The sequence below is a fragment of the Phacochoerus africanus genome, chromosome X, assembly GCF_016906955.1.
Source record: "Phacochoerus africanus isolate WHEZ1 chromosome X, ROS_Pafr_v1, whole genome shotgun sequence".
Classification (NCBI taxonomy): domain Eukaryota; kingdom Metazoa; phylum Chordata; class Mammalia; order Artiodactyla; family Suidae; genus Phacochoerus; species Phacochoerus africanus.
Window position 1 is genome coordinate 129070996 of NC_062560.1, and position 20988 is coordinate 129091983.

Consider the following 20988-nt stretch of genomic DNA (forward strand, 5'->3'; position numbering starts at 1 on the left):
ATGCTCCTTCTCTGGCTCTCTCTTCTGGATCCTCCTCTTGCTGCCCACTGTCAGTGCTGCGGTTCCTCCCGACGCTCTCCTGGGGGTCCTCTTCTTTCCTTACCTGTGTAAGGGAGGGCCCACCTGCAGGAAAAAGAAATCATAATTGCTACTTTAAACATTATGAAGATTAAACCGAAAGAGGGGAAGCCAAGCGCGCGAGGACCCGCGGCGCGGACTCCATCGGGCTCCCGCGCCGCCTCGCCCGGCCCCTTCCTTCTGCGGGGGGAGGGCGGGGGGAGCGAGCTGGGCTCGGCCCCGCCCCCTTCCCTACTGGGAACGTGCGCTCCTGGAGGCACGTACAGCCAACCAGGGAAAAGGAGCGGCCGTGAGTGGCACTCACGTCCTCCAGTCACTTGAAGCTCCGCAGCGCAGGAGCGCGTCCGAGCCAATGGCGGCTCGAGGCGGAGCTCGGGCGGGGGCGACGGTCACCTGATCTGCGGTGGCAGCGGTGGGTCGAGGCAGTGGAGTCCGAGAGGTTATGATGGCGGCGGCCGCGGCGGCTCGGGTGCGGGCGGGGACGCGGCGGGGTCCGGCGCTCTGGCAGATGCCGTGGCTGCCGCTGGTGGCGGTGGCGGCGGCGTCGGCGGCGTCGGCGGCGGAGCAGCAGGTGCCGCTGGTGCTGTGGTCGAGTGACCGGTGAGTGGGGCGGGCTGGGGTGGGCTGTGCTGCGCGCTCTGCGGCGGCGGAGGTGCCCTCGCTGGACTCCTGGGCTGCCCTTGGCGAGGCGCGCCGAGGCCCAGAGGGGGGACCTTGCTCGGCGGCTCGTAGCCAGCCAGCTGGATTAGAGCTCTGTGAGCCACGCATCAGGCTGGGAGCCCATGGGCTTCCGATCTCAAGCCGTGCGCCCCCTCTTGACAGCACCTCTTCTGTCCCCCGCCAGAAACCTGTGGGCTCCCGCAGCCAACACCCACGAGGGCCATATCACCAGCGACAGGCAGCTGTCTACCTACTTAGACCCCGCCCTGGAGCTGGGCCCCCGCAACGTGCTGCTGTTCCTGCAAGACAAGGTGCGCCTGTCCCAGCCCCCACCCCTGTCTCTCTCGGTCTTCAGGAGGCAGGCGAGCCCCCTCCCACAGGGCACCGAGGCCCATTCCCCAAGGGAAGCTTCAGTGACCTTGTCCCACCTGTAGGGAGGTGTGGCTCCTCTGCTGGGAAGGCCTACAGGAGAACCCTCAGTGGGAACGGGGAGGGCCCTGAAATGGCACCCACTTGACTGGGGAAAGTAAAGGGTGGGAGGCCAGATGCCTACTGCGTAGCGAACCCTTGTCTGATCTGCCCTAGGTGGGAGGGATTATCAACCCTTTTAACAGATGCAAAGACTGATGCCCAAGGATAGTGTGTGACTTGCCCAAGGTCACGCAGCTAATGGGTGGCAGAGCTGTCATTCTAAGGGAGAGATGCTAGAAGAAGGCTCCCCTGCTGAGGGCTTCGTTTGCCCTGTGCTAAGCTGATGTCATTGACTTGGTTTTACTGCCAGAAAATTAAGGCCTGTCGAGGTAGAGGCATCGGCCGAAGAGCCACAGCTTGTGCAGAAGCCACAACTGGTTCCAGCCGAGCCTGTGGGACGCTCCCTCCACCCCCCAGTTTGTGCTCATACCCAGCACACTGTTGTCCTTCCCATCTGGGTCTTTCTGCCTCCAGAGCAGGGGTGTAGATCCCAAGATTCCAGGGCAGTGTAGGGTTGGTGTTTGGGAGGTTATCAAGCCTTAGCTTGTCTCTTCCTCACTGGCGGCCTGTATGGCTCATCCCCCTGTGGTCTGGCTCTGTTGCTCTGTGGGCAGGTGGCAGGGGCCATGCTGGCCTGCTGGCCTTCCAGGAGGCAGTGAATAATGTAGTCAGACTGGAACTCAGTGCTAGTCCTGCTACTTACTGGCCTTTGGACGTGTCAAATGCTCCGCAGATGCCAGTTTCTGCCTCTGTAAATTGAAGAGACCAGGGCTGTGAGGAGCAGTTCTGAAGAGTCTACGTAAAACATCTAGCGGGTGGCCCCTGTCTCATGGCGTATTCATCCGCCCATTCATTTGTCAAGCGCGGACTGCTGTGTACCAGCTCCTGAGCGCTGGGGACATAGCACTGAGCAGAATGATCCACTCCTCTGCCCTGAAGAAGCTGACCTTCTCGTGAGGGCGGGAGGTAAACGCTAAGCTGGTATATGATAGGATGTCAGGGCAACAATTCTTAGAGAAGAGGGAAGCAGGCTAAGGGGACAGAGTGGCTGGCAGTGCCGTTTAAGAGAAGGGTGATCCGGCAGGTGCTTCCCGAGGAGGTGATATCTGAGCAGAGACCTGAGTGGAGGGGTGGATGGAGCCGTGTGGCTGTAGGGGGAAGGGCATTCCTGGCAGAGGTCACAGCAGGTGCAAAGGCCCTAGGCAAGGAGCGCTCCTGAGGAGCCTGTGGAAGAGCTGGTATAGCTGGGGTGTATCTAGTGAATGAGAGGCTGGGGTCAGAGATGGTCCACGGGGGGTGGGGTGGGGGGGAAGAGCCCTCACGGCATATGGAGGTTCCCAGGCTCCAGGTCGAATCGGAGCTGGAGCCACTGGCCTGCTCCAGAGCCACAGCAACGCGGGATCCGAGCCATGTCTGCGACCTACACCACAGCCCACAGCAACGCCAGATTCTTAACCCACTGAGTGAGGCCAGGGATCGGACCTGCAACCTCATGGTTCCTAGTCGGATTCATTTCTGCTGTGCCATGATGGGAACTCCTAGTTGCGGTTGGAAACAGGACGGGAAGCCTTGGGTGATTTCGAGCAGGGCGTGTGCCATGAGAACACAGTGGTGGTTCCTGCGCTTTCAGAATGAGGGCCCAGCCAGCCAGGCAGGGTCAGGATTCCTGCCAGAAGGGAGAGGAGGCCAGGCAAGTGTGTACACTAAACAGGACGGGGTTAGAGAAGCTGATTAAGATTGCCTCTGGGCCGAGCTGGGAAGAGCCCGCAGGAGCTGGCAGTTGGGGTGGGGGGCAGACTGAAGGGCATCTCTAGGTTGCAGAGGAAAAGGGATGGCGGCGTCGAGGCTCCTGTGGTCCAGAGAGCTCGCCAGGCGTCCTCCCCTTCTCCAGCGTGGCTGAGATCCTCGCCCCCTCCCCTTCCACCGCACCCGGCCGGGAGGGGGAGTTCCCAGGGTCCTGTCCAGACCGGGCCCGGGCAGATCTAGCTGCGCAGCTGGCTGCAGGTTCTCCTTTTCTCTGACTCGCATCCCGGGGGGCGGGCAGCCCCCTCCGCACAGCTTCCCTCTGGCCGGGCCAGTTCCTCTCTTCTGCAGGCGGGCGGCTGACTCTTCGTCCCGAGGTTAGCGCGAGTCAGCTGCCCGTCAGCTGCCCGCAGGTTTCCTCTCAACCCCGGGACCGCCCTCCGGGCTTTCTCGCCCTGCCCAGAGGGTGCCCAGAGGAGAGAAAGAGCCCTTCCCAGCCCCCAGGCCGCTCTGACTCTAGCCGGGCTTCTGCTGGCCCTGCAAGTGCCCAGGGAGGGCGCTGGCCCCGGGCCGCCCTCTGAGGTCGCGCCCTCCTTCCCCACCAGCTGAGCGTCGAGGACTTCACAGCCTACGGAGGCGTGTTTGGAAACAAGCAGGACAGCGCCTTTTCTAACCTGGAGGTGAGCGTCCGCGCCAGCTGCAGGCCCTGGGGGCCGTCCCACCCCACCCCCCGCCCCCGGGACGATGAGAACTGTCCCCTCGGGGACCAGAGGTGCTGGTTTTAGGGGTCGAGAGGCCTCAGTATCAGGGCCGGGGGTGTCGAGTGCTTTCTTTGTGACCTGGAATGACACCCTTGCGGGGGTGTGGGGGTGGCTTGCCAGAGAGGTTTGGGGGGCTGGCCCAGGTCCACGGGTCCCTTGCTGACTCGGCTGCCCACCTCTCCCCTGCCCCCAGAATGCCCTGGACTTGGCCCCCTCCTCGCTGGTCCTTCCCGCCGTCGACTGGTACGCGGTGAGCACTCTGACCACCTACCTGCAGGAGAAGCTCGGGGCCAGTCCCCTGCACGTGGACCTGGCCACCCTTCGCGAACTGAAGCTCAACGCCAGCCTCCCGGCCTTGCTGCTCATCCGCCTGCCCTACACAGCCAGGTCTGTCCGGGCCCCTGGTCTCAGCTCTGGGCCCTGGAGGCACAGCTCAGCCAAGAAGAGCAGCCCGTATGGCCACAAGAGCCGAGCGGGCCTCTGGCCAGCACTGAGCCAGGCCCGTGGGCTTCCAGAAACAAGGCGGACGGGGCCGTGCCCGCGGGGAGCCAGCTCACCCAGCTGGGACCCTGAAGCTGGGCGAGAAGGGGCGGGGGTGCCTGGCGGGGGCCCTGAGGTGAGCACAGGTACGGAGGGAGGAGTGGGCCCAGCTCCCAGGGCCCCCAGCTCCCATGTGCCGGGCGATGGGTCTGCAGGCGAGGGCAGGGGCCTGGCTGGGCAGACGGGGGCAGCCCGGGCGGTGGAGAGCTGCTTGGATTGGGGCCGCTCTGACCTTCTGTCTCTTGCACAGCTCGGGACTGATGGCACCGAAGGAAGTCCTCACAGCCAATGGTGAGCGGGGTCAGGGCGGGCGAATCGTGCTCACCCAGCCCTCGGGCACAGGGCGCCGGCCTCGCCGCTCAGCCCCTTCTCACTCCTGGGGTGCACCCCCCTCCCTGCTTCTGGGAGCAGCTGGCAGCAGGGAAACGTTGGGCCCTAGGCCCCAGCCCTCTCCAGCCTGGCAGAAGCGCCGGGCCGACTGGGGTCCTCTGTGCGGAGCCCGTGAAGCCAGTTTCCACTCAGGCAGCGTGAATCGTAGGGTCTGGGGCTAAACATACCAGCAGCATTTCAGAGACCAGCTCCAAGGACTCGTCTTGCTTTTGCTGTAAAGGACCGTCGCTCCTCCGCGCCCCCCGCCCCGAGGGCTTGGTGACCGAGGGCGTCGTCGGAGGCTGGGGCTGGCGGGCTGATGAGAAGGGGTTGCTGGGAATGGAAACCACTGCAAAGGCTGATGGGAGCTGGCTCTGCAGGCGTCTCGGTCCCACTGCAGAGGACATGTCCGTTGCTGGGGGTGGGGGTCCCCACCTCAACAAGGTGACCCCACTGAGCCCCATCAAGAGGAGGCGTCCAGGGAGTTCCTGTTGTGGCGCAGTGGAAACAAATCCGACTAGGATCCGTGAGGATGTAGGTTCCATCCCCGGCCTCGCTCAGTGGGTTAAGGATCCGGCGTTGCCGTGAGCTGGGGTGTAGGTCGCAGACGCGGCTCGGATCCCGCGTGGCTGTGGCTCTGGTGTAGGCTGGCAGCTGTAGCTCCGATTGGACCCCTAGCCTGGGAACTTCCGTATGCCTCGAGTGCGGCCCTAAAAAGACAAGACAAAAAAAAACAAACAAAAACCCAAAAAACAAACAAAAAGGAGGAGGCGTCCACGTGCGGGGATGGGCACAGCCAGCCTTGCCTCCGCCGGGCTCTGCAGTGCAAGAGCTGGTTTCTGACGGGCAGTGCGGAGCCTGGCCCTGAGTACCGCCTGTGATCTGGTTCTCTGTTCTCCCCGTTGCTCCTCAGATGAGGTCATTGGGCAGGTGCTGAGCACACTCAAGTCCGAAGAGGTCCCGTACACGGCAGCCCTCACCGCCGTCCGCCCTTCGAGGGTACGTGCCCTTGACCGGCTTCGGGGGCGGGTGGGGGTGGTCAGGGGCTTGGGCGGGGTCGGCTCCTGGGGCAGATGTGGTGAGCAGGGGCCGGGGGTGAGCCTGCTCCCTGGCAGCCTAAGTCCGGGTGTTTCCAGTTACAGAGACTGGAAATGCCAGGGCGGCTTAGGGGCCAGCGGGGCCCGCTTCCTTCGGGTGTGAGCACGACCCGTGGGGCCTGAGGGCGTGGAGAGAGCGCCCGGTGGGGGAGCCAGGGCAGGCCTGCTCCCAGGGCTGTTGCAGGAAGGCCTGTGGGCTGTTTCTGCAGGTGGCCCGTGATGTAGCCATGGTGGCTGGGGGGCCAGGTCGCCAGTTGCTGCAGAGACCGTCGGCGTCGGCTGCGATCCACCCGCCTGTGAGTTACAACGACACTGCCCCCCGGATCCTGTTCTGGGCGCAGAACTTCTCGGTGGCATACGGGGGCCGCTGGGAGGACCTGACCTCCCTCACCTTTGGGGTCCAGGATCTCAACCTCACCGGCTCCTTCTGGAATGACTCTGTTGCCTGGTAGGGGTCAAGTCCGTGTCTCTGCCGGGGGGGGGGTGTTGGGGGGCTCTTCACTTGAGGCTGCAGGTGGTATTGGGGGTGCTGGTGGGGGTCCCTGCAGCGGGGGGTTGCTTAGAGTGCTGCCTCCTCGTGCCTTCTAGTCCTCGCTCCGGCCGGGCCCTTGGTTGGTAACACTTCATAGTCACCTGGGAACCTGCTGCCTCCCCGTCGAGCGGCCTCAGCAACCCCAAGGAGGAGCTGAAAGGAGGGGCAGTGGGCTCGGGAACCAGAGGCAGGAGCCCTCAGCTGGAGGGGGAGCACCTAGAGTGTGATGGGGCCTCTGTTTTCCTATCTGTCAAGTGGGGGTGCTGCCTCTCGGGTGGCTGTGGGGATCCGGTGCAGCTCAGGCACCTGTTCCCAGAGCCTGAAGACTCACCTCTTCCTCTGACCCTGCAGGCTGGCGCTGACCTACGATCAGCTCTTCGGTACCATGGTGACATTCAAGTAAGTCCAGCAGGCAGGTGTGGGCGGGCTGGTGTGGCTCTGGCTTCTCCAGCTGCCTGACACCGCCCCCTTCCATGGCCTCTTCCAGGTTCATTCTGGCCAACCGCTTCTACCAGGTGTCTGCTCGGCACTGGTTTACCCTGGAGCGCCTGGAAATCCACAGCAACGGCTCCGTCGCCTCCTTCAATGCCTCCCAGGTCACGGGGCCCAGCATCTACTCCTTCCACTGCGAGTACGTCAACAGTCATAACAAGAACGGCGACCTGCTCGTGCCCAGCACACAGCCCTCTCTCTGGCAGCTGACTTTCCAGGACTTCCAGGTAGGAAGCGGGAGGGACTGGGCCGGCCCCTGTGTCCTTTGGGTTTGGGTTCGGGCGGGGGCAGTGTCACTGAGTCCCGTCCCCTGGGTGCTCCCATCCCATGAGGAGACGTGGACTGCCTGCTAAGTCGGGAACCCAGCCCTCACTGGGCCTCCCTGCGCGGGGCCGCTCTGTCCCCCAGATCCAGGCCTTCAACGTGACGGGTGAGCGGTTCTCCTACGCCAGTGACTGCGCCGGCTTCTTCTCCCCGGGCATCTGGATGGGGCTGCTCACCTCGCTCTTCATGCTCTTCATCTTCACCTACGGTCTGCACATGATCCTCGGCCTCAAGACCATGGACCGCTTTGATGACCACAAGGGCCCCACCATCGCTCTGACCCAGATCGTGTGACCCTGCACCTGGGGAGTGTCGAGCTCCCGCTTGGGGCATGCTGGACAGGAGGGCTCCCCCTCTTCCTTACGTAGCATGAGTCCCCGGCTCCCCGGAGCCTGTCGGCTCCATGTTCAGCCTGCTGAGGGTCTTCCCTGGGCCGCCCACTCCCCCTCTGTACCAATAAGGTGTATATATTCTGCGTAGACAGTAGGTGAATCTCCCAGGGTTGGTTTGGTCATTGCGAGGGATGGGGCCGTGAGTTCTAGGCCCCCTCCTCTTCCCTCTTTCTCCTTATTTATTCTCACGTCTCCACCTTGGCCCCTTGCTGTTTATAGTGCTTTTGTGTAGCTAGTGCTCCCTCCCCAGACTCTGGGGGGCTCCCTGCAGCAGCCAGGAGCTGGAAGTTCCCCGAGTTTGGGGGCTGTGGAAGTAGTTTACTGTCTGTCCTGCTTGGCTGGAGTCATTGTTTGTGGTGATGTTGTGCTAGCAACAAGCAGTACACTGGGGTTTGTGTCTTTGGCCTGAGAGGGAAGGGACCTCCATTGGCAGGTGGGCTGGGTGGGTGTGATCACTGGGTTTCTGGCGTGTTCCTGCCAGGTTTGTTCGTGGTTTCCTTCCTAATAAAATAAAGACGGGTCGCCATGCTTGGGCCTCTTGTCACTCATTTCGGCGCTGGGCACCAGGGATGCGCTTGGCTGGGGCTGCAGGAGGAGCGGGGTGGCAGGAGCTGGAGCCCCGCCCGACCGAGGAGGAGGAGGAGGAGGAGGAGGAGGAGGAGGTGGGAAGGCCTCTCGCGCCTCGGTCCTACCGGCTGCCTTTCTGGGAGCCAGGGGAGGCCGGGAGGGGCGTCGGCAAGCTGAGCCCCTCCCGGCTGGGCGAGGGAGGTGGGTGCCGCGCGGGGGCGGTCAGCGCCTGGGGGCGACGGTCGCGACAACGGCCGCCCCTGCGTTCCTCGTGGGCCGCCGCGGGCTGCCGCAGCGGCGCGCCCCCAGCGCGCGGGGCCGCGCCGAGCCTCCCGGGGGGCGGGGCGCGCGCGGCTCCCGCGCACGGATCCCTCGCGGGCCTCAGCACCGGCTGCCGGGCTGCCCCGCCCGCTCCGCCCCGCCCCGCCGAGCTTTTCTCCAGGCCTTTGGCGAGCGGCGCCGCCTGCAGAGCCGCGCTGGTGCTGGGCACTGGGCTGCAGCAACCCTCCCGGGAAGCGCCCCGGGGAGGGGGTGGCCCCAGTCGGCGCGGCGGGGGCGGGGAGGAGCCGGGACTCTTTGACGCGGCGGAGGGGTCAGGCGGAGGCCGGAGCGCCGCCATCTTTGGTCCAGTGCGGCGGTGGCGGCGGCAGCGGCGGCGGCGGCGGCGGCGGCGGCGGCGGCTGTGGTGAAGCAGGAGGAGGAGCCGACAGGCGCTGGCACCGAGGCCTGACCATGGACGAGGAATACGATGTGATCGTGTTGGGGACCGGCCTCACCGTAAGTGCGGCCTCCGACGCGCCGGGCTCTGCATCCCCTCTCCTCCTCGGGATGCTGCAGCCCCCGGCCCCATCCTCCGTAACCGTCGCGGGGCTGCCGCCCTCGGCGTTCGCGTCCCCGAAAAGACAGCCCCGTGCCCATCCCCCCGCGACCTTGCCTCTGCCCACTGCCACGGTCCATCTCCAAGAAGCAGCCCCTCTTCCGATCACCCCCACCCACACACACCGACTCCCTGGGCCCATGACCCCCGGCTCCTCCCGTCCTCCCTATCCCAGCCTGCAGGGCTGGAAAACGCACCCCCACTCGGCCCAATGGCTCCGGTCGCTCCCTGACCCCGCCCACCCGGCCCCCACCCATGGCCAGCCCAGCATCACCTCCCATCTTGCGCTAATTCTGGTGGGGAGGTGGTAGTACAAGGGCCTCCGGTGCGGGGGTGGGGGGGCTCGCCGGGGTGGGCCCTCATCCCGACTCCTAGGGTTCTAACGGGGTTGGGGCAGCCAAGGAATATTCCAGAAAGAGCAGCAGAGGGGGCAGTGAACACATTCCCGATACCCCACCCTGGTTTCCCAGGGAGACCTCAGGCTGCGTAGTATTTGCAGCCTTTGTCCTTGGGCTGGTGACAGTGAGTGGTGAGGGTGTTTACCCTCCCCCCAAACCCCGTTGGACCGCTGCCCTGGGAGACGCATCCCCCTCAGGCCGCGCAGAAGCCCCTCCTGTGGCTGGGAAGGCTCCGGGTCAGGGGCTGCTGCCCTTGGAGGAGAGAGCGGCCTGGGGTGGGGCCTGTGACTTGGGGATCACGCCAAGCCTTTTTTTGCTTCCCTTTTGGGTCCCCTTTGCTGTCCAGTTAGGTCTTCACTGTGGCTGGTTGTGGTTTACCTGCGTTGTCTGTGGGGCTCTCCGTAAAGAGACGATTTCCTTGGTGTCTCGGTGGCTGGAAGACCGTGCGCATGTCTGTAGGATGCTCTCCTCCTTGTTCACCTTTTTGCCCAGCAAGGTTATGAGAGGAAGCCACGGTCAAATGAAGTGCCCCCCCCCCTTCATTTTCATGCCAGGTGACCAGCCAGGGATGGAAGGCGCTGTCCGTCGGGGGCAGGGTCCTCGCTTTGCCGTCTCGGCTTTGGGGTGGAGAACGCGTCAGGGCTGTTTGGGCGACGGGGAGGTGGGAGGACAGTGGACGTTGCTCCTTGCTCAGGAATGCATCCTGTCGGGGATCATGTCCGTGAACGGCAAGAAGGTGCTGCACATGGACCGGAACCCCTACTATGGCGGCGAGAGCTCCTCCATCACACCCCTGGAGGAGGTAGGCTGCCCGGGGCCCAGGCCCATCCCTCATGAGCCGCTCGCGTGGGGGCCCGAAGCCGCGCCCCGGGTTTTCTGGGCAGGAGCGGGAGGGGGTGGTCCTTGAGGTGCTTCTCTTTCCCTCTCGTGCTTGCAGCTCTATAAGCGCTTTCAGTTGCTGGAGGGGCCTCCCGAGGCCATGGGCCGTGGCCGAGACTGGAATGTTGACTTGATCCCCAAATTCCTCATGGCCAATGGTGAGGGAGACAAAGGAGGTATTATGGCGGGGGGGGGGGGCCTATGGGGACAACTGGCAGGGGGTCAGACTCCCGAGACGGGCGCCAGACCAGCTAGAGCTTCTGCAGGGCGCCGCGCTGACTGTCGCCTTCCCTGCCCCCGCTGCAGGGCAGCTGGTGAAGATGCTGCTGTACACGGAGGTGACGCGCTATCTGGACTTCAAGGTGGTGGAGGGCAGCTTTGTCTACAAGGGGGGCAAGATCTACAAGGTGCCGTCCACCGAGACTGAAGCTCTGGCTTCCAGTGAGTGTGGGTCCCCTGAGCCAAAGAATCACCGGGGGCGGGGGGCGGCAGCCGGACAGAGCAGGGTGCCCCTCGCTCTGTCTTCCTTCTCCCTCCCGCTGCTTGCCAGGAGGGAGGCCCACATGCAGAGGGGCGGTGGCGTCCTTGCAAGATGTCAGCCTTTGCCAGGGGCTCTCCCTAGTTGGCATCACGTCGCCAAGTGTCCGAGCCGGGAGGGCCCTCAGAGCCCATGCAGCCCAGCTCGCTCTTCGAACGGATGGGGAGACCGAGGGCAAGACGCAGAGGGGTTCAGCTCAGGTCACACGGTGGGCAGCAGGAGGACTTGGCTGGGAACAAGGGTGCCCGCGTTCTCAGGCCGCCTGGCAGGGCGCGGAGGTTCACGTTTTCCGGTGCGAGGACTCTTGTCACGTTGCCTGCGCAGATCTGATGGGCATGTTTGAGAAGCGGCGCTTCCGCAAGTTCCTGGTGTTTGTGGCAAACTTCGATGAGAACGACCCCAAGACCTTCGAGGGCGTCGACCCCCAGAGCACCAGCATGCGGGACGTCTACCGGAAGTTCGACTTGGGCCAGGATGTCATCGACTTCACTGGCCACGCCCTGGCGCTCTACCGCACTGATGAGTGAGGGGAAGCTGGCATGGCCGGGCGCCCCTCGTCCGGCCTGCACCCTGCCCTCCCCACTCCTGCCTGCTGCTCCCTCGGCCCGCCCTGCATACCTCTCGTCCTCAGCTGCACGCTCTCTCATCATCTGTCACCTTCTGTCCCTTCCCCGCATTGGACCCATAGTCTTTCCTGGGTAGTTGAGGGTGGCGGGAAGGCTGGCCTGGTGCCTGGGTGGGGCTGCCTCGGGAGTTCTGTTGTCGGAGTCTCCTCTGATCCCGTCTCCCCAGCTACCTGGACCAGCCCTGTCTTGAGACCATCAACCGCATCAAGCTGTACAGCGAGTCCCTGGCCCGCTATGGCAAGAGCCCCTATCTGTACCCACTCTACGGCCTTGGCGAGCTGCCCCAAGGCTTTGCGAGGTGAGGGCTTGGCAGCTTTCAGTTGGCGGTTCCAAGAAGACTAAGGGCACAGATGGGAGCGGCCCCTGTGGGCCTCGCCGTAGCATCTGGGCTCTCCCACGGCGGTCCTCCTCCCCGTCACGCCACCCTTGGGTGGTGGCGCCACTGTACAGCGTTGCAGGGCAGAGGTGAACTAAAAGGGGGTTTGCCTGGCTCCCGGCCTGAGTCAGGCAGCACTGGGACTGGGTCGGGGCCTTGAAACCTCAAGTCCAATCCTCCAGAGCCCTTCGTTCTGTTCCCCAGAACGTTTCCCTGGGGAGCTGTGTCCTCATGCCACCCCCGCACTGGCCCTTGGTACAGTATCCCGGGGGTCAGCTCCGGAGAGGAAGGAGCATTCCGAACTCAGTCCTGAGCTGGCGGCGGTGACAGAGCTGGGAAGACCCGCCGGGTCTCCCGGGCTCCGGCTGCCTGGCGCAGCCCTCCTCCGCTCCCCAGTGCAGGCGGTGGCCGCTTCTTCCGGGAGGCGCCCTCACCCGAGCTCTTCCCTCTGCACCGCAGACTGAGTGCCATCTATGGGGGCACGTACATGCTGAACAAGCCCGTGGACGACATCATCATGGAGAACGGCAAGGTGGTGGGCGTGAAGTCCGAGGGAGAGGTGAGCCTTCCCGGGGCTCCGGGCACGACGGCCTGGGCGGGGGTTCTTGGCGGCGGCTCCTTAGAGGGCTCTTCCCAGTGACCCCGGTCTGCGGGTCAGCTGCCGCTCAGCTCCAGGGGCCTCCGGCGCAGGAGGAGGCTGTGTGCTCCGGGAGAGGCAGTGTGCTCAACTCCGGGGTGGCGGCGGCGGGGGAGGGGGGGTCCTGCCAGCCACTGCTGCCAGCTCTCCCTCTGGGCCCCGGGCCACGGACACCCAGGGGCGTGACCAGACAGGGACAAGGCCTTGTGGTGCTTTCGCAGGTGGCCCGCTGCAAGCAGCTGATCTGCGACCCCAGCTACGTCCCAGACCGTGTGCGGAAGGCTGGCCAGGTCATCCGTATCATCTGCATCCTCAGCCACCCCATCAAGAACACGAACGACGCCAACTCCTGCCAGATCATCATCCCCCAGAACCAGGTCAACAGGAAGTCAGGTAGCCGCCCAGCCCACGGGCTCTCCTCCAGGGTGTTCTCTTCCGGGCGGCTGCGCCTGATCCCGCCGTGGCGCGGCGACAGGGACCCACAGGCACAGTCCCCGGGACCTGCGGCCCCCGGGGATTGGATGGCTCGGACGCTTCCCCTCTGTGGGAAGCCCGGCTGCCGCCCTCTCTGCAGGCCTGGGGAGGGGCAGGCGGGCTGGAGTCGAGCCCACCCCTCAGGCGCCGAGCGAGCGTGTTGAGGGCTCCCTTCCCGCGGGCAGACATCTACGTGTGCATGATCTCCTACGCGCACAACGTGGCCGCACAGGGCAAGTACATCGCCATCGCCAGCACCACCGTGGAGACCGCGGAGCCCGAAAAGGAGGTCGAGCCGGCCCTGGAGCTGCTGGAGCCCATTGACCAGAAGTGAGGGCCGGGGGCGGGAGGACGGGGGCCAGGGAGCTGGAGGCCGAGGCTGGTGGTGAGACCTGTCTCATCACCTCTCTCTGGCCGCAGGTTCGTGGCCATCAGTGACTTGTATGAGCCCGTCGATGATGGTTCTGAGAGCCAGGTGAGCACGTAGCCTGTCCCCGCCCTGGCTCCTGCCCGCCCCCCCCCCCCGGGGGGGGGGCCCTGCCCGGCTCACCCGGGGCCCCGGGCTCTGGCTGTTCCCAGGTGTTCTGCTCCTGCTCTTACGATGCCACCACACACTTCGAGACCACCTGTAACGACATCAAAGACATCTACAAGCGCATGGTGGGCTCCGCTTTCGACTTCGAGAACATGAAGCGCAAACAGAACGATGTCTTCGGAGAAGCTGACCAGTGATTGCCGACCCCGGCCCCAGCCCCCGGTGCCCTCTCCCCCGGCCCAAGTCTGTTCTCCTCGAGGGCTGGGGAGAAGGGCGGGCTGGGCACCCCTGTTTCCAGCATCCTTTGCTTACCCCACCACACTCCTGTCACCCACCTCATTGATTCACTGACCAAATCCTTAACCTTAGTGACGGTTGGGAGATGGGGGGTGGGTTAGTATCCTCTTTCTTGGCCCTTCCTTATCCTGGGGAAAGAGGGTCCTCTCCTTGTGTGCGTTTCTCCCCCCGCCCCTCATTCTTCTGCTCTGTTTGGGAAGGACGTGGAGGAAAAGCTGACTTCTGCCCCCACCGCTCTTAACCCCCGTTTGTAGTGGCCTTTGGAGATGCCCCCCGCCTCCCCCCACAGCTCTCGCGTGTTGGAGAGAAGGGGCCCTCCCAGCACAAAGTTGCATTCCTCTCCCTACCCCACCCGCGTAATTTATTCTAATTTATTAACTTCGGCCCACCCTGTCTGAGAAGGGTGAGCCGTGCCCCTGCCCCACAGACTTGTGTGGCCTGGGGCTGTGGAGCAGCTACCCTAGCCTGGCTCTCCTGACCTTGGTGGCTCTGGTGCAGCCTGGGAAGGGAGAGGGCTTGGGTGTGGCCCCGTTGGAGGTTGGTCATGTTTTTCTTTCTTGTCTTTGTGTCCACTGGTACTTGCTGAGAGAGAAAAGAAATGGGAGCAAAGCAGAAGGAGGTGGGAAAATGGATCCATAACCCCGCGTGCCCGCCCGCCCTGTCCCCTTCCCTTAGTGGTGGGAAACCCTTATCTTGCAAAGTGAATGTGTCCCCTTCCCCAGCCTCTAGTGTATTTCACAGAAAACAAAACCTCCCAATAAAACTGTGTTGAAACCTCGACCCAGATCTTTAGTTTTATTTCCTCAAAGCTGCGGATGGGGGTGGGGCCTCGGCTCCTGCGGTTGTCATGCTCTCTTCGCAAAGTCTGTGGCTTAGCTCTGCTCCTGGTGGCTGTAAAAGGTGCCTTTCTTCATCAGGGAATTACAGAGCTCCTGAACTGAAAGGGCCTGTAGGGTGGAAACAAGTCACCTCACCCTGCCCGAGGCCACCCAGTGCGTTAGTGCTGTGACACCAGGCCGCCAACCCTTGTGGGGTTTATTGTGAGGGCAACCTGGAAGCTTGGGGGAGAGAAGCTGGCCTGGGCTAGGGTGGGAGTGGAAGTCGTGGAAGCAGAGGGGGCTCAGGCCGAACCTCATGGTTGGGAGCCAGTCTTGGGAGAGCTGTCAAAGTCAAGGAAGCCAGAGGAACCAGGGCAGCTTCAGGCCCCCGGGGGCAGCAAGGGCACTGGGATCTGCGCTTAGGCTGGGATCCGCATGGAGGAAGTCGAGGGCCCGAGGGCCCAGGCTTAGGATCAGGAGGAGGAAGTAGAAATGGGGACCCAGCCTCAGGCCAGGGCTTATTGTTGGGGGAACTCAGAGGGAACCAGAGGCCGAGGGCCGGCCCCCGCCCTCGAAGGCCGGCGGGGCGGGGCCGTCGGCAGGGCGGGGCGGCTGGCGTGGCGCGGGGCGGGGCCGCGCGCTTCTTGGTGGTGACGTCACGGCGCGGCGCCGGCGTCAGCTGACTGCACTGCCGCCCCTAGCACCGCCTCCGCCGCCGCCGCCGCCGCCGCCGCCGCCGCCGCCGCCTCCGCCTCAGCCGCCTCAGCCCGTGAGACTCGGCCAGGCCGCTGTCGTTGTCGCCGCTGCCATGGCTCAATACAAGGGTGCCGCGAGCGAGGCGGGCCGCGCCATGCACCTGATGAAAAAGCGAGAGAAACAGCGCGAGCAGATGGAGCAGATGAAGCAGAGGATCGCGGAGGTGCGGGCCGAGCCGGGCTGGGGCGCTTCGGAGCATGCGCGCAGCCCGCCACCCCCGCTTCCCGGGCCCCGAGCGCCCCGGGTGGCGGGAGCGGAACGCGGGCGGCGAGCTGGGGTGGGCCCCTTGCCCGCTGATCTCCGGCAAGGGGCAGAAGTGAGCTGGCGGCAGTCTGCTCATCTGTAAAATGGGCCCAGAAGGCTGGGACGAGCTAGGTTGTGACAAGCCTCCAGCAGGAGGGAGCCACTCTCAGTGGTTCCATTTTTGGCCTTGGGGCGATCCTCGAGGGCACAGGGCTTCCCGTCTCTGGCCCCTCAGCCCTGGGAGTCAGGCTTCTGTCCAGATCCAGTGGATATCGAGCAAGGCGGGCCCCAGCCAAGCCACCGGCCATTTTCACAGGACAAAAGCCAGGCACGAGGGTCTGGGGTGCTGGTGGTTCACTAAGGGCTTCAATGAGTGGCCACGGAGGTGGCCTGTCAGGGAGGAAGGAGCCCTTGCTGCTTAGGCCTTTGGGGGAGACTCGGCCCAAGAGCAGGGACTCAGGGCGTAAGGGGAGAGCAGGCTCCTACCTTAGATACTGCGGAAGCCAGGCCGAGGAAGTGGCTGCACGCTGAGGCCCGGCTCTGCTTCTGTTTTACACTCGTGCCCCAAGCCCTTTTGTCTGATTACAGACGTGGGCCTGCCAAAGGTACCTTTTCTGGTGGCCACCTTCTCTGGGGGACCTATAGGGTAACCAAGTGGGCTTGGGCTGTGCTGGAGCAAAGAGGCTTCCTGGGAAGCCCGTTGGCCGCATTTGGGGCCGGGAGGGAGCAGCGTCGCTCAGTGAGGGACTAGGCCCTCAGCCACTCTCCATTCCCTCCTTTCACTCCTTGGCTCGGGTCTCTAGAGCTTCGGCCCCAAAAGGCTGGGTGTGAAAACCACCCAAGGCAGGCAGGACAGGTGGCCTCAGGCCACGGAGTGAGCTCTGGTTCCCAGCAGGAGGGGCGGGAGCCTCGCGGAGGGAGCAGGGGAACGACCCCATTTGGCTCCCTTGCCACTGGAAGAGCCTCTCACAGCCCTGTGGAACCTTCTCGCGGGCAAGGGGATACGTCTTTCCCACAGTCGCACCATGGTGCGTTTATGGACACATCCGGGACTAGAGCCCAGGTCCCCAGGTCCCCAAGTCCCCGGTGCGGTGGCGGGTGGCCCTCACCCCTGCTCTGCCTCCGGACAGGAGAACATAATGAAATCCAACATTGACAAGAAGTTCTCTGCGCACTACGATGCTGTGGAGGCAGAGCTCAAGTCCAGCACCGTGGGTGAGCAAGCACCTGTGCCTCCCTCTGCCAGCCCAGACTCGGCTGCGGGGCTGGCTCTGGGTGACCGGCTCTTCCCTGACGTCTCCTCGTCGCACAGGTCTCGTGACCCTGAATGACATGAAGGCCAAGCAGGAGGCACTGGTGAAGGAGCGGGAGAAGCAACTGGCCAAGAAGGAGCAGTCGAAGGAGCTGCAGCTGTGGGTCCCTTCCCTGGAGATGTCGCTCGTGCTTGGGGGCGGGTCAGGCTGCTCGTGCACGTCGAAGGGGGGGGGGGGGACCCCGTTTCAGGATCAGGGCTCTGGCTCAGGGAAGGGGCCTCGGGCAGTGGGGCCTGCCTGACGCCCACTGGTGCCCCGGCAGGAAGCTGGAGAAGCTGCGAGAGAAGGAGCGCAAGAAGGAGGCCAAGCGCAAGATCTCCAGCCTGTCCTTCACCCTGGAGGAAGAAGAGGAGGCGGGCGAGGAGGAGGAAGCCGTGGCTGTGGAGGAGGAGGAGCTGGAAAGGGAAGGTGACGGACGGCTTGGGGGAGGGGGAGGAGCCCTGCCTTTGGGGGCCTGAGCCTCCCAGGCTGGCTTGGGAGAGGGAGAGCCACGTGCTCCCTGTGCCAGGCCAGGTAGGCTTGCTGCCAGTGGCGGAGTGCGTCGGGCCTGGGGCCTTCGGAGCTAGAGGCTGTCACAGTGGAGAGGGTGCCCAATCCGGAAGGTTCCAGCGGCTGCTCTTTATGTGTGCCTTGGAGGGTGGGCTGAGGCGAAGGGAAAATGGTCTAGGCCAGGCCGGCCAGGGGAACCTTCCGTGAGGAGGGTGCCAGAAAGTGCGGATTTGGTTTGATTGATTTCAGTGTAAATTGGCACAATCACAGATAGGAAGTGGCTACTGATCGGACAGTGCAGGTCTTGCCGAGTGAAGACATGAGTGCCCAGAAGCGCAGGAGGGCCAGGCAGAAGGGGACACACTTGAGGCCTGCAGAGGGTGTGGCTGCGGGCCTGGCCCGGTCTGGAAAGCGTGATGGCCAGGGAAGCATGTGGGGAGACCCAGGCAGCCGCCGTGGGAGACCCCCAGGGTGGTGCCAGTGGTGTTTGGTCGCATAAGGGTTCGGTGCCACTTGGTACCCAAAGTGTTCCCTTTGGCCGCTTGGTGGCCTCTGGCGTGAGCTACATGCCTGTGAGGCTCGGGGCACCGATTGGACCGCCCAGTCTGACAGAGGCTTTGAGCCTTTCTCTGTGTCACTGGGCCTTGGTGGCCGCTTCCTCCTCCTGGAGGTTTTGTTTCGGGGGCTCAGCCATCGGTGCCTGGTGTGGAATTGTCTACGTTCTCCAGGCTTTGGAGCCCCTGCCCAGGAGTGTGGGCACGCCTTCTAGGTCCATTCCCAAACAGGGCTCCGGGGACCCCCTGGGCCTCTGAGACCCGCTCAGGGATCTGTGAGGTCAGAACGGGTGGCCCTTTGCTGTTGTTTCTTCGTGAGCGTGCAGACTCCAAGGTGGTGAGCCCGAGCGGGGCACCCCTCCGTCCTCCCCGCCGGCTCCAGCAGCGGTAGCCGTGGGACGTGGGGGCTTCCGTTTCCTCACCTGCCAGAGAGAGGGCTGTCACTTCCTTTGGGGGCCCGCCCTCCACTCCTCAGCTGATGCCCTGCCACCCCCGTGCAAAGGATCTTTTGGTCCCTCAGCCCTGGCACTGAGGCCTTAAGTCCCCTGAGGCACTCCAGGTCACAGCTGACAGGGCAGGCATGAGGTACCTGGTCTCCGGTTCGGCTGCTGGTCGTGGAGACCCAGGCAAAGGCCCCTTGGCAAGGGCTCCTCCGAGAAAGGGCCCCGCATCCCGGGCGGGGTGGTCCTGGAAGCCTCGAGGGAGGGAGGTTGCGTTGGAGCTGAGAGCTTGGTGCCCAAGGTCCGGGATACGCCAGGGGCGGGGCCTGTCGTGCAGCTGACTCTTGGCTTCCCTTTGGCTGCAGAGGTCACCACGAAGAAGAGGAAGCTGGGGAAGAACCCAGACGTGGACACGAGCTTCTTGCCGGACCGCGACCGGGAGGTAAAGGGGCCTGGCCCCCCGCCCTGGCAGAGGCCTTGGTTTTAGGGAGTGGGGCCCCTAGTGGGTGCCCTGCACCACCTCCCTTGCGGCTTCCTCTTCCAGGAGGAGGAGAATCGGCTGCGGGAAGAGCTGCGCCAGGAGTGGGAAGCCAAGCAGGAGAAGATCAAGAGTGAGCACTCCTGGGGCGGGATGCCTGAGCCTCGGGTGGCGGCAGGGCGGGGGGAGGGGGGTGGCTGGACCTGGAGGCCAAGGGGCGGCCCCCTCTGATTCGCAGGTGAGGAGATTGAAATCACCTTCAGTTACTGGGACGGCTCCGGGCACCGGCGCACGGTCAAGGTAGGCGGTGGGGGCCTGCGCCCTGCTCCCCTAGCCCCCGGGCCCCGCCGGTTTCGGATTCGGTGGGAACGAGCTTTCCGGTGGCCCGTCTCCCCTTCTCAACTCCTCGGTCGGTCTCCTGCACGCCTCTTGCTGGCCACCGGTGCAGATGAAAAAGGGCAACACGATGCAGCAGTTCCTGCAGAAGGCGCTCGAGATCCTGCGCAAGGACTTCAGTGAGCTCAGGTGGGGGCGTGCGGGCGGGTGTGTGTGCGTGTCCCGGCACGCGGGGCCCGCGAGCCCGGCACCGGAGTCCACAGTCTCAGCCGCGGTGCCCAAGACCCCGGGCGGTGGCCCGTGGTAGCTGCTGCTCCCGGCGCGCCGGGCCCTGCGCTGCCGAGGAGGTCCCGCGCCTTCCGTGCCTCGGCCCGGGGCGCGCGCGGCTCCGAGCACCCGCCTGCGGCTCGCCGTGCCTCGCAGGCCGGCCCCGCGTCTCCGGCGGCCGGTGTCCTCGGCTGGCTGCTCCCCGTCCTTCTCCAGCCCCCCGCCTCTTCCTCAGGTCTGCGGGGGTGGAGCAGCTCATGTACATCAAGGAGGACCTGATCATCCCCCACGTGAGTGCCCTCCGCCACCCCCCCCGCCCCCGCAGCCCTGGGCAGGGGGCAGTGGGGGCGGGGGGGGGGGCCTTGGACGGGCCTGGGGGCTTCTCTCTGGGTCTTTGGCCCGGCTCGGCGGGAGGGGAGCCGGGTCCCCAGCCCTCGCTCTCCCGCCCTCGGCCCCTAGCACCACAGCTTCTACGACTTCATCGTCACCAAGGCGCGAGGCAAGAGCGGTGAGTGCGCCCGCCCCGTCCGGCCGCCCCCTGCCCGCCCCGCCGGCGGCCGCAGCGGCTGAGAGCGCGGCCCTCTCCCCCCCCACCCCCGCAGGGCCCCTCTTCAATTTCGACGTGCATGACGACGTGCGGCTGCTCAGCGACGCCACCGTGGAGAAGGACGAGGTAGCGCTCGCGCTGGCGGTGCTGGCGGCGCCCTGGGCCGGCGGGGAGGCGGGTGCGGGCGCGGGGCCCTGAGCCGCAGGGCCTGGCCCTTGTCATCGCCAGTCGCACGCGGGCAAGGTGGTGCTGCGCAGCTGGTACGAGAAGAACAAGCACATCTTCCCCGCCAGCCGCTGGGAGCCCTACGACCCCGAGAAGAAGTGGGACAAATACACGGTAGGGCGGCCCCGCGGGCCCGGGGCGGGCATGCCGCCCTGCGGGGACGCGGCTCAGCTCGCCTGTCCCCCTCTGTCCCCTCGCTCCCCCAGATCCGATGATCCGGGTCCTCAGCTCCGCCAGCTCCCCGCTCCCGAGACGTGACGGGGCTGGTCGCCCGCCGCCCGGCGCTGTCATTTACCGCCTTTTTCTTCCGCGATAAAGAAGCACCTGCGTCGAGAGTCGGGGCACCCGTGGCGTGTTTTGGTCCAAGATTTTTATCTTACCCCTTCTTACTGAGCTGAAATTCACCTAACGTAACCTTGACCCTCTGACCGCCGGGAAGGGGTGGAGTCCGGGCCCTCTGCACGCTCACTGTCGTGAGGGGTCCCCAGAGCAGCCGCCGTGTCCATCGGCCGCCTCTTCCCCAGCCCACTCTCCTTTCTGTGTGTGTGGATTGACCTGTTCTGGAAGTTTCACGTAAACAGAATCACACCACATCTCTGCGCGTTGTGTCCTGAGAACGTGTGTGTCGGATGGGGGTCTGTGGGGAGGAGGTTGGGCAGGTCCAGCCGCCCTGCAGCCCACCAGGGCACCTACGCAACCTCGTGGTTCTTCGCGATGGGCCCTCCCAGGCCCTTGGGCTCCTTTTGTGTCTCCCAGCTGCTGCTCCATAGGGGACACAGCTGTCCTGAGGCTCCTGGCCACCCTCTGTCCCTGCCACAGCATCTCTCCCCACCAGTGCCCGGTACTCCCTGCTCCCCCA

General features: G+C 64.8%; 3 protein-coding genes across 5 annotated transcripts; all 3 read left to right on the forward strand.

The window, feature by feature from the left end:
- The first annotated feature begins 481 nt into the window (after positions 1-481).
- Positions 482-7987, forward strand: ATP6AP1 (ATPase H+ transporting accessory protein 1). The gene is made up of 10 exons (XM_047765042.1): positions 482-678; positions 923-1049; positions 3558-3632; positions 3907-4100; positions 4504-4544; positions 5536-5621; positions 5929-6167; positions 6603-6650; positions 6739-6970; positions 7152-7987. The coding sequence occupies exons 1-10, from the start codon at positions 521-523 to the stop codon at positions 7359-7361; spliced, it is 1410 nt and encodes a 469-aa protein (XP_047620998.1). The 5' UTR covers positions 482-520; the 3' UTR covers positions 7362-7987.
- A 662-nt stretch (positions 7988-8649) lies between these two features.
- On the forward strand, positions 8650-14443 carry GDI1 (GDP dissociation inhibitor 1). The gene is made up of 11 exons (XM_047765062.1): positions 8650-8803; positions 9996-10103; positions 10239-10338; positions 10487-10621; positions 11043-11241; positions 11511-11642; positions 12180-12279; positions 12579-12750; positions 13017-13161; positions 13252-13306; positions 13411-14443. The coding sequence occupies exons 1-11, from the start codon at positions 8759-8761 to the stop codon at positions 13561-13563; spliced, it is 1344 nt and encodes a 447-aa protein (XP_047621018.1). The 5' UTR covers positions 8650-8758; the 3' UTR covers positions 13564-14443.
- A 721-nt stretch (positions 14444-15164) lies between these two features.
- On the forward strand, positions 15165-20722 carry FAM50A (family with sequence similarity 50 member A). Of its 3 annotated transcripts, XM_047765061.1 has the most exons (13): positions 15165-15400; positions 16611-16695; positions 16793-16892; positions 17056-17201; positions 18642-18718; positions 18821-18887; positions 18993-19054; positions 19203-19279; positions 19593-19647; positions 19817-19865; positions 19960-20030; positions 20133-20243; positions 20336-20722. In XM_047765061.1, the coding sequence occupies exons 1-13, from the start codon at positions 15290-15292 to the stop codon at positions 20342-20344; spliced, it is 1020 nt and encodes a 339-aa protein (XP_047621017.1). In that variant the 5' UTR covers positions 15165-15289; the 3' UTR covers positions 20345-20722. The 3 variants fall into 3 exon arrangements, with proteins under 3 accessions (XP_047621017.1, XP_047621015.1, XP_047621016.1); XM_047765059.1 differs by having other exon boundaries at positions 15199-15400; positions 18993-19269; XM_047765060.1 differs by lacking the exon at positions 15165-15400 and adding an exon at positions 15471-16508 and having other exon boundaries at positions 18993-19269.
- Positions 20723-20988: the final 266 nt, after the last annotated feature.

Bases quoted from the DNA above. Each gene is read 5' to 3' on its own strand.
- ATP6AP1 (XM_047765042.1), top strand. From the start codon at position 521: ATGATGGCGGCGGCCGCGGCGGCTCGGGTGCGGGCGGGGACGCGGCGG. The intron at 4,545-5,535 runs GTGAGCGGGGTC...GTTGCTCCTCAG, and splicing joins GGAAGTCCTCACAGCCAATG to ATGAGGTCATTGGGCAGGTG. The intron at 5,622-5,928 runs GTACGTGCCCTT...CTGTTTCTGCAG, and splicing joins CCGCCGTCCGCCCTTCGAGG to GTGGCCCGTGATGTAGCCAT.
- GDI1 (XM_047765062.1), top strand. From the start codon at position 8,759: ATGGACGAGGAATACGATGTGATCGTGTTGGGGACCGGCCTCACC. The intron at 8,804-9,995 runs GTAAGTGCGGCC...CTCCTTGCTCAG, and splicing joins TGTTGGGGACCGGCCTCACC to GAATGCATCCTGTCGGGGAT. The intron at 11,242-11,510 runs GTGAGGGGAAGC...CCGTCTCCCCAG, and splicing joins GCGCTCTACCGCACTGATGA to CTACCTGGACCAGCCCTGTC.
- FAM50A (XM_047765059.1), top strand. From the start codon at position 15,290: ATGGCTCAATACAAGGGTGCCGCGAGCGAGGCGGGCCGCGCCATGCAC. The intron at 18,888-18,992 runs GTGAGCACTCCT...TCTGATTCGCAG, and splicing joins CAAGCAGGAGAAGATCAAGA to GTGAGGAGATTGAAATCACC. The intron at 20,031-20,132 runs GTAGCGCTCGCG...TGTCATCGCCAG, and splicing joins CCACCGTGGAGAAGGACGAG to TCGCACGCGGGCAAGGTGGT.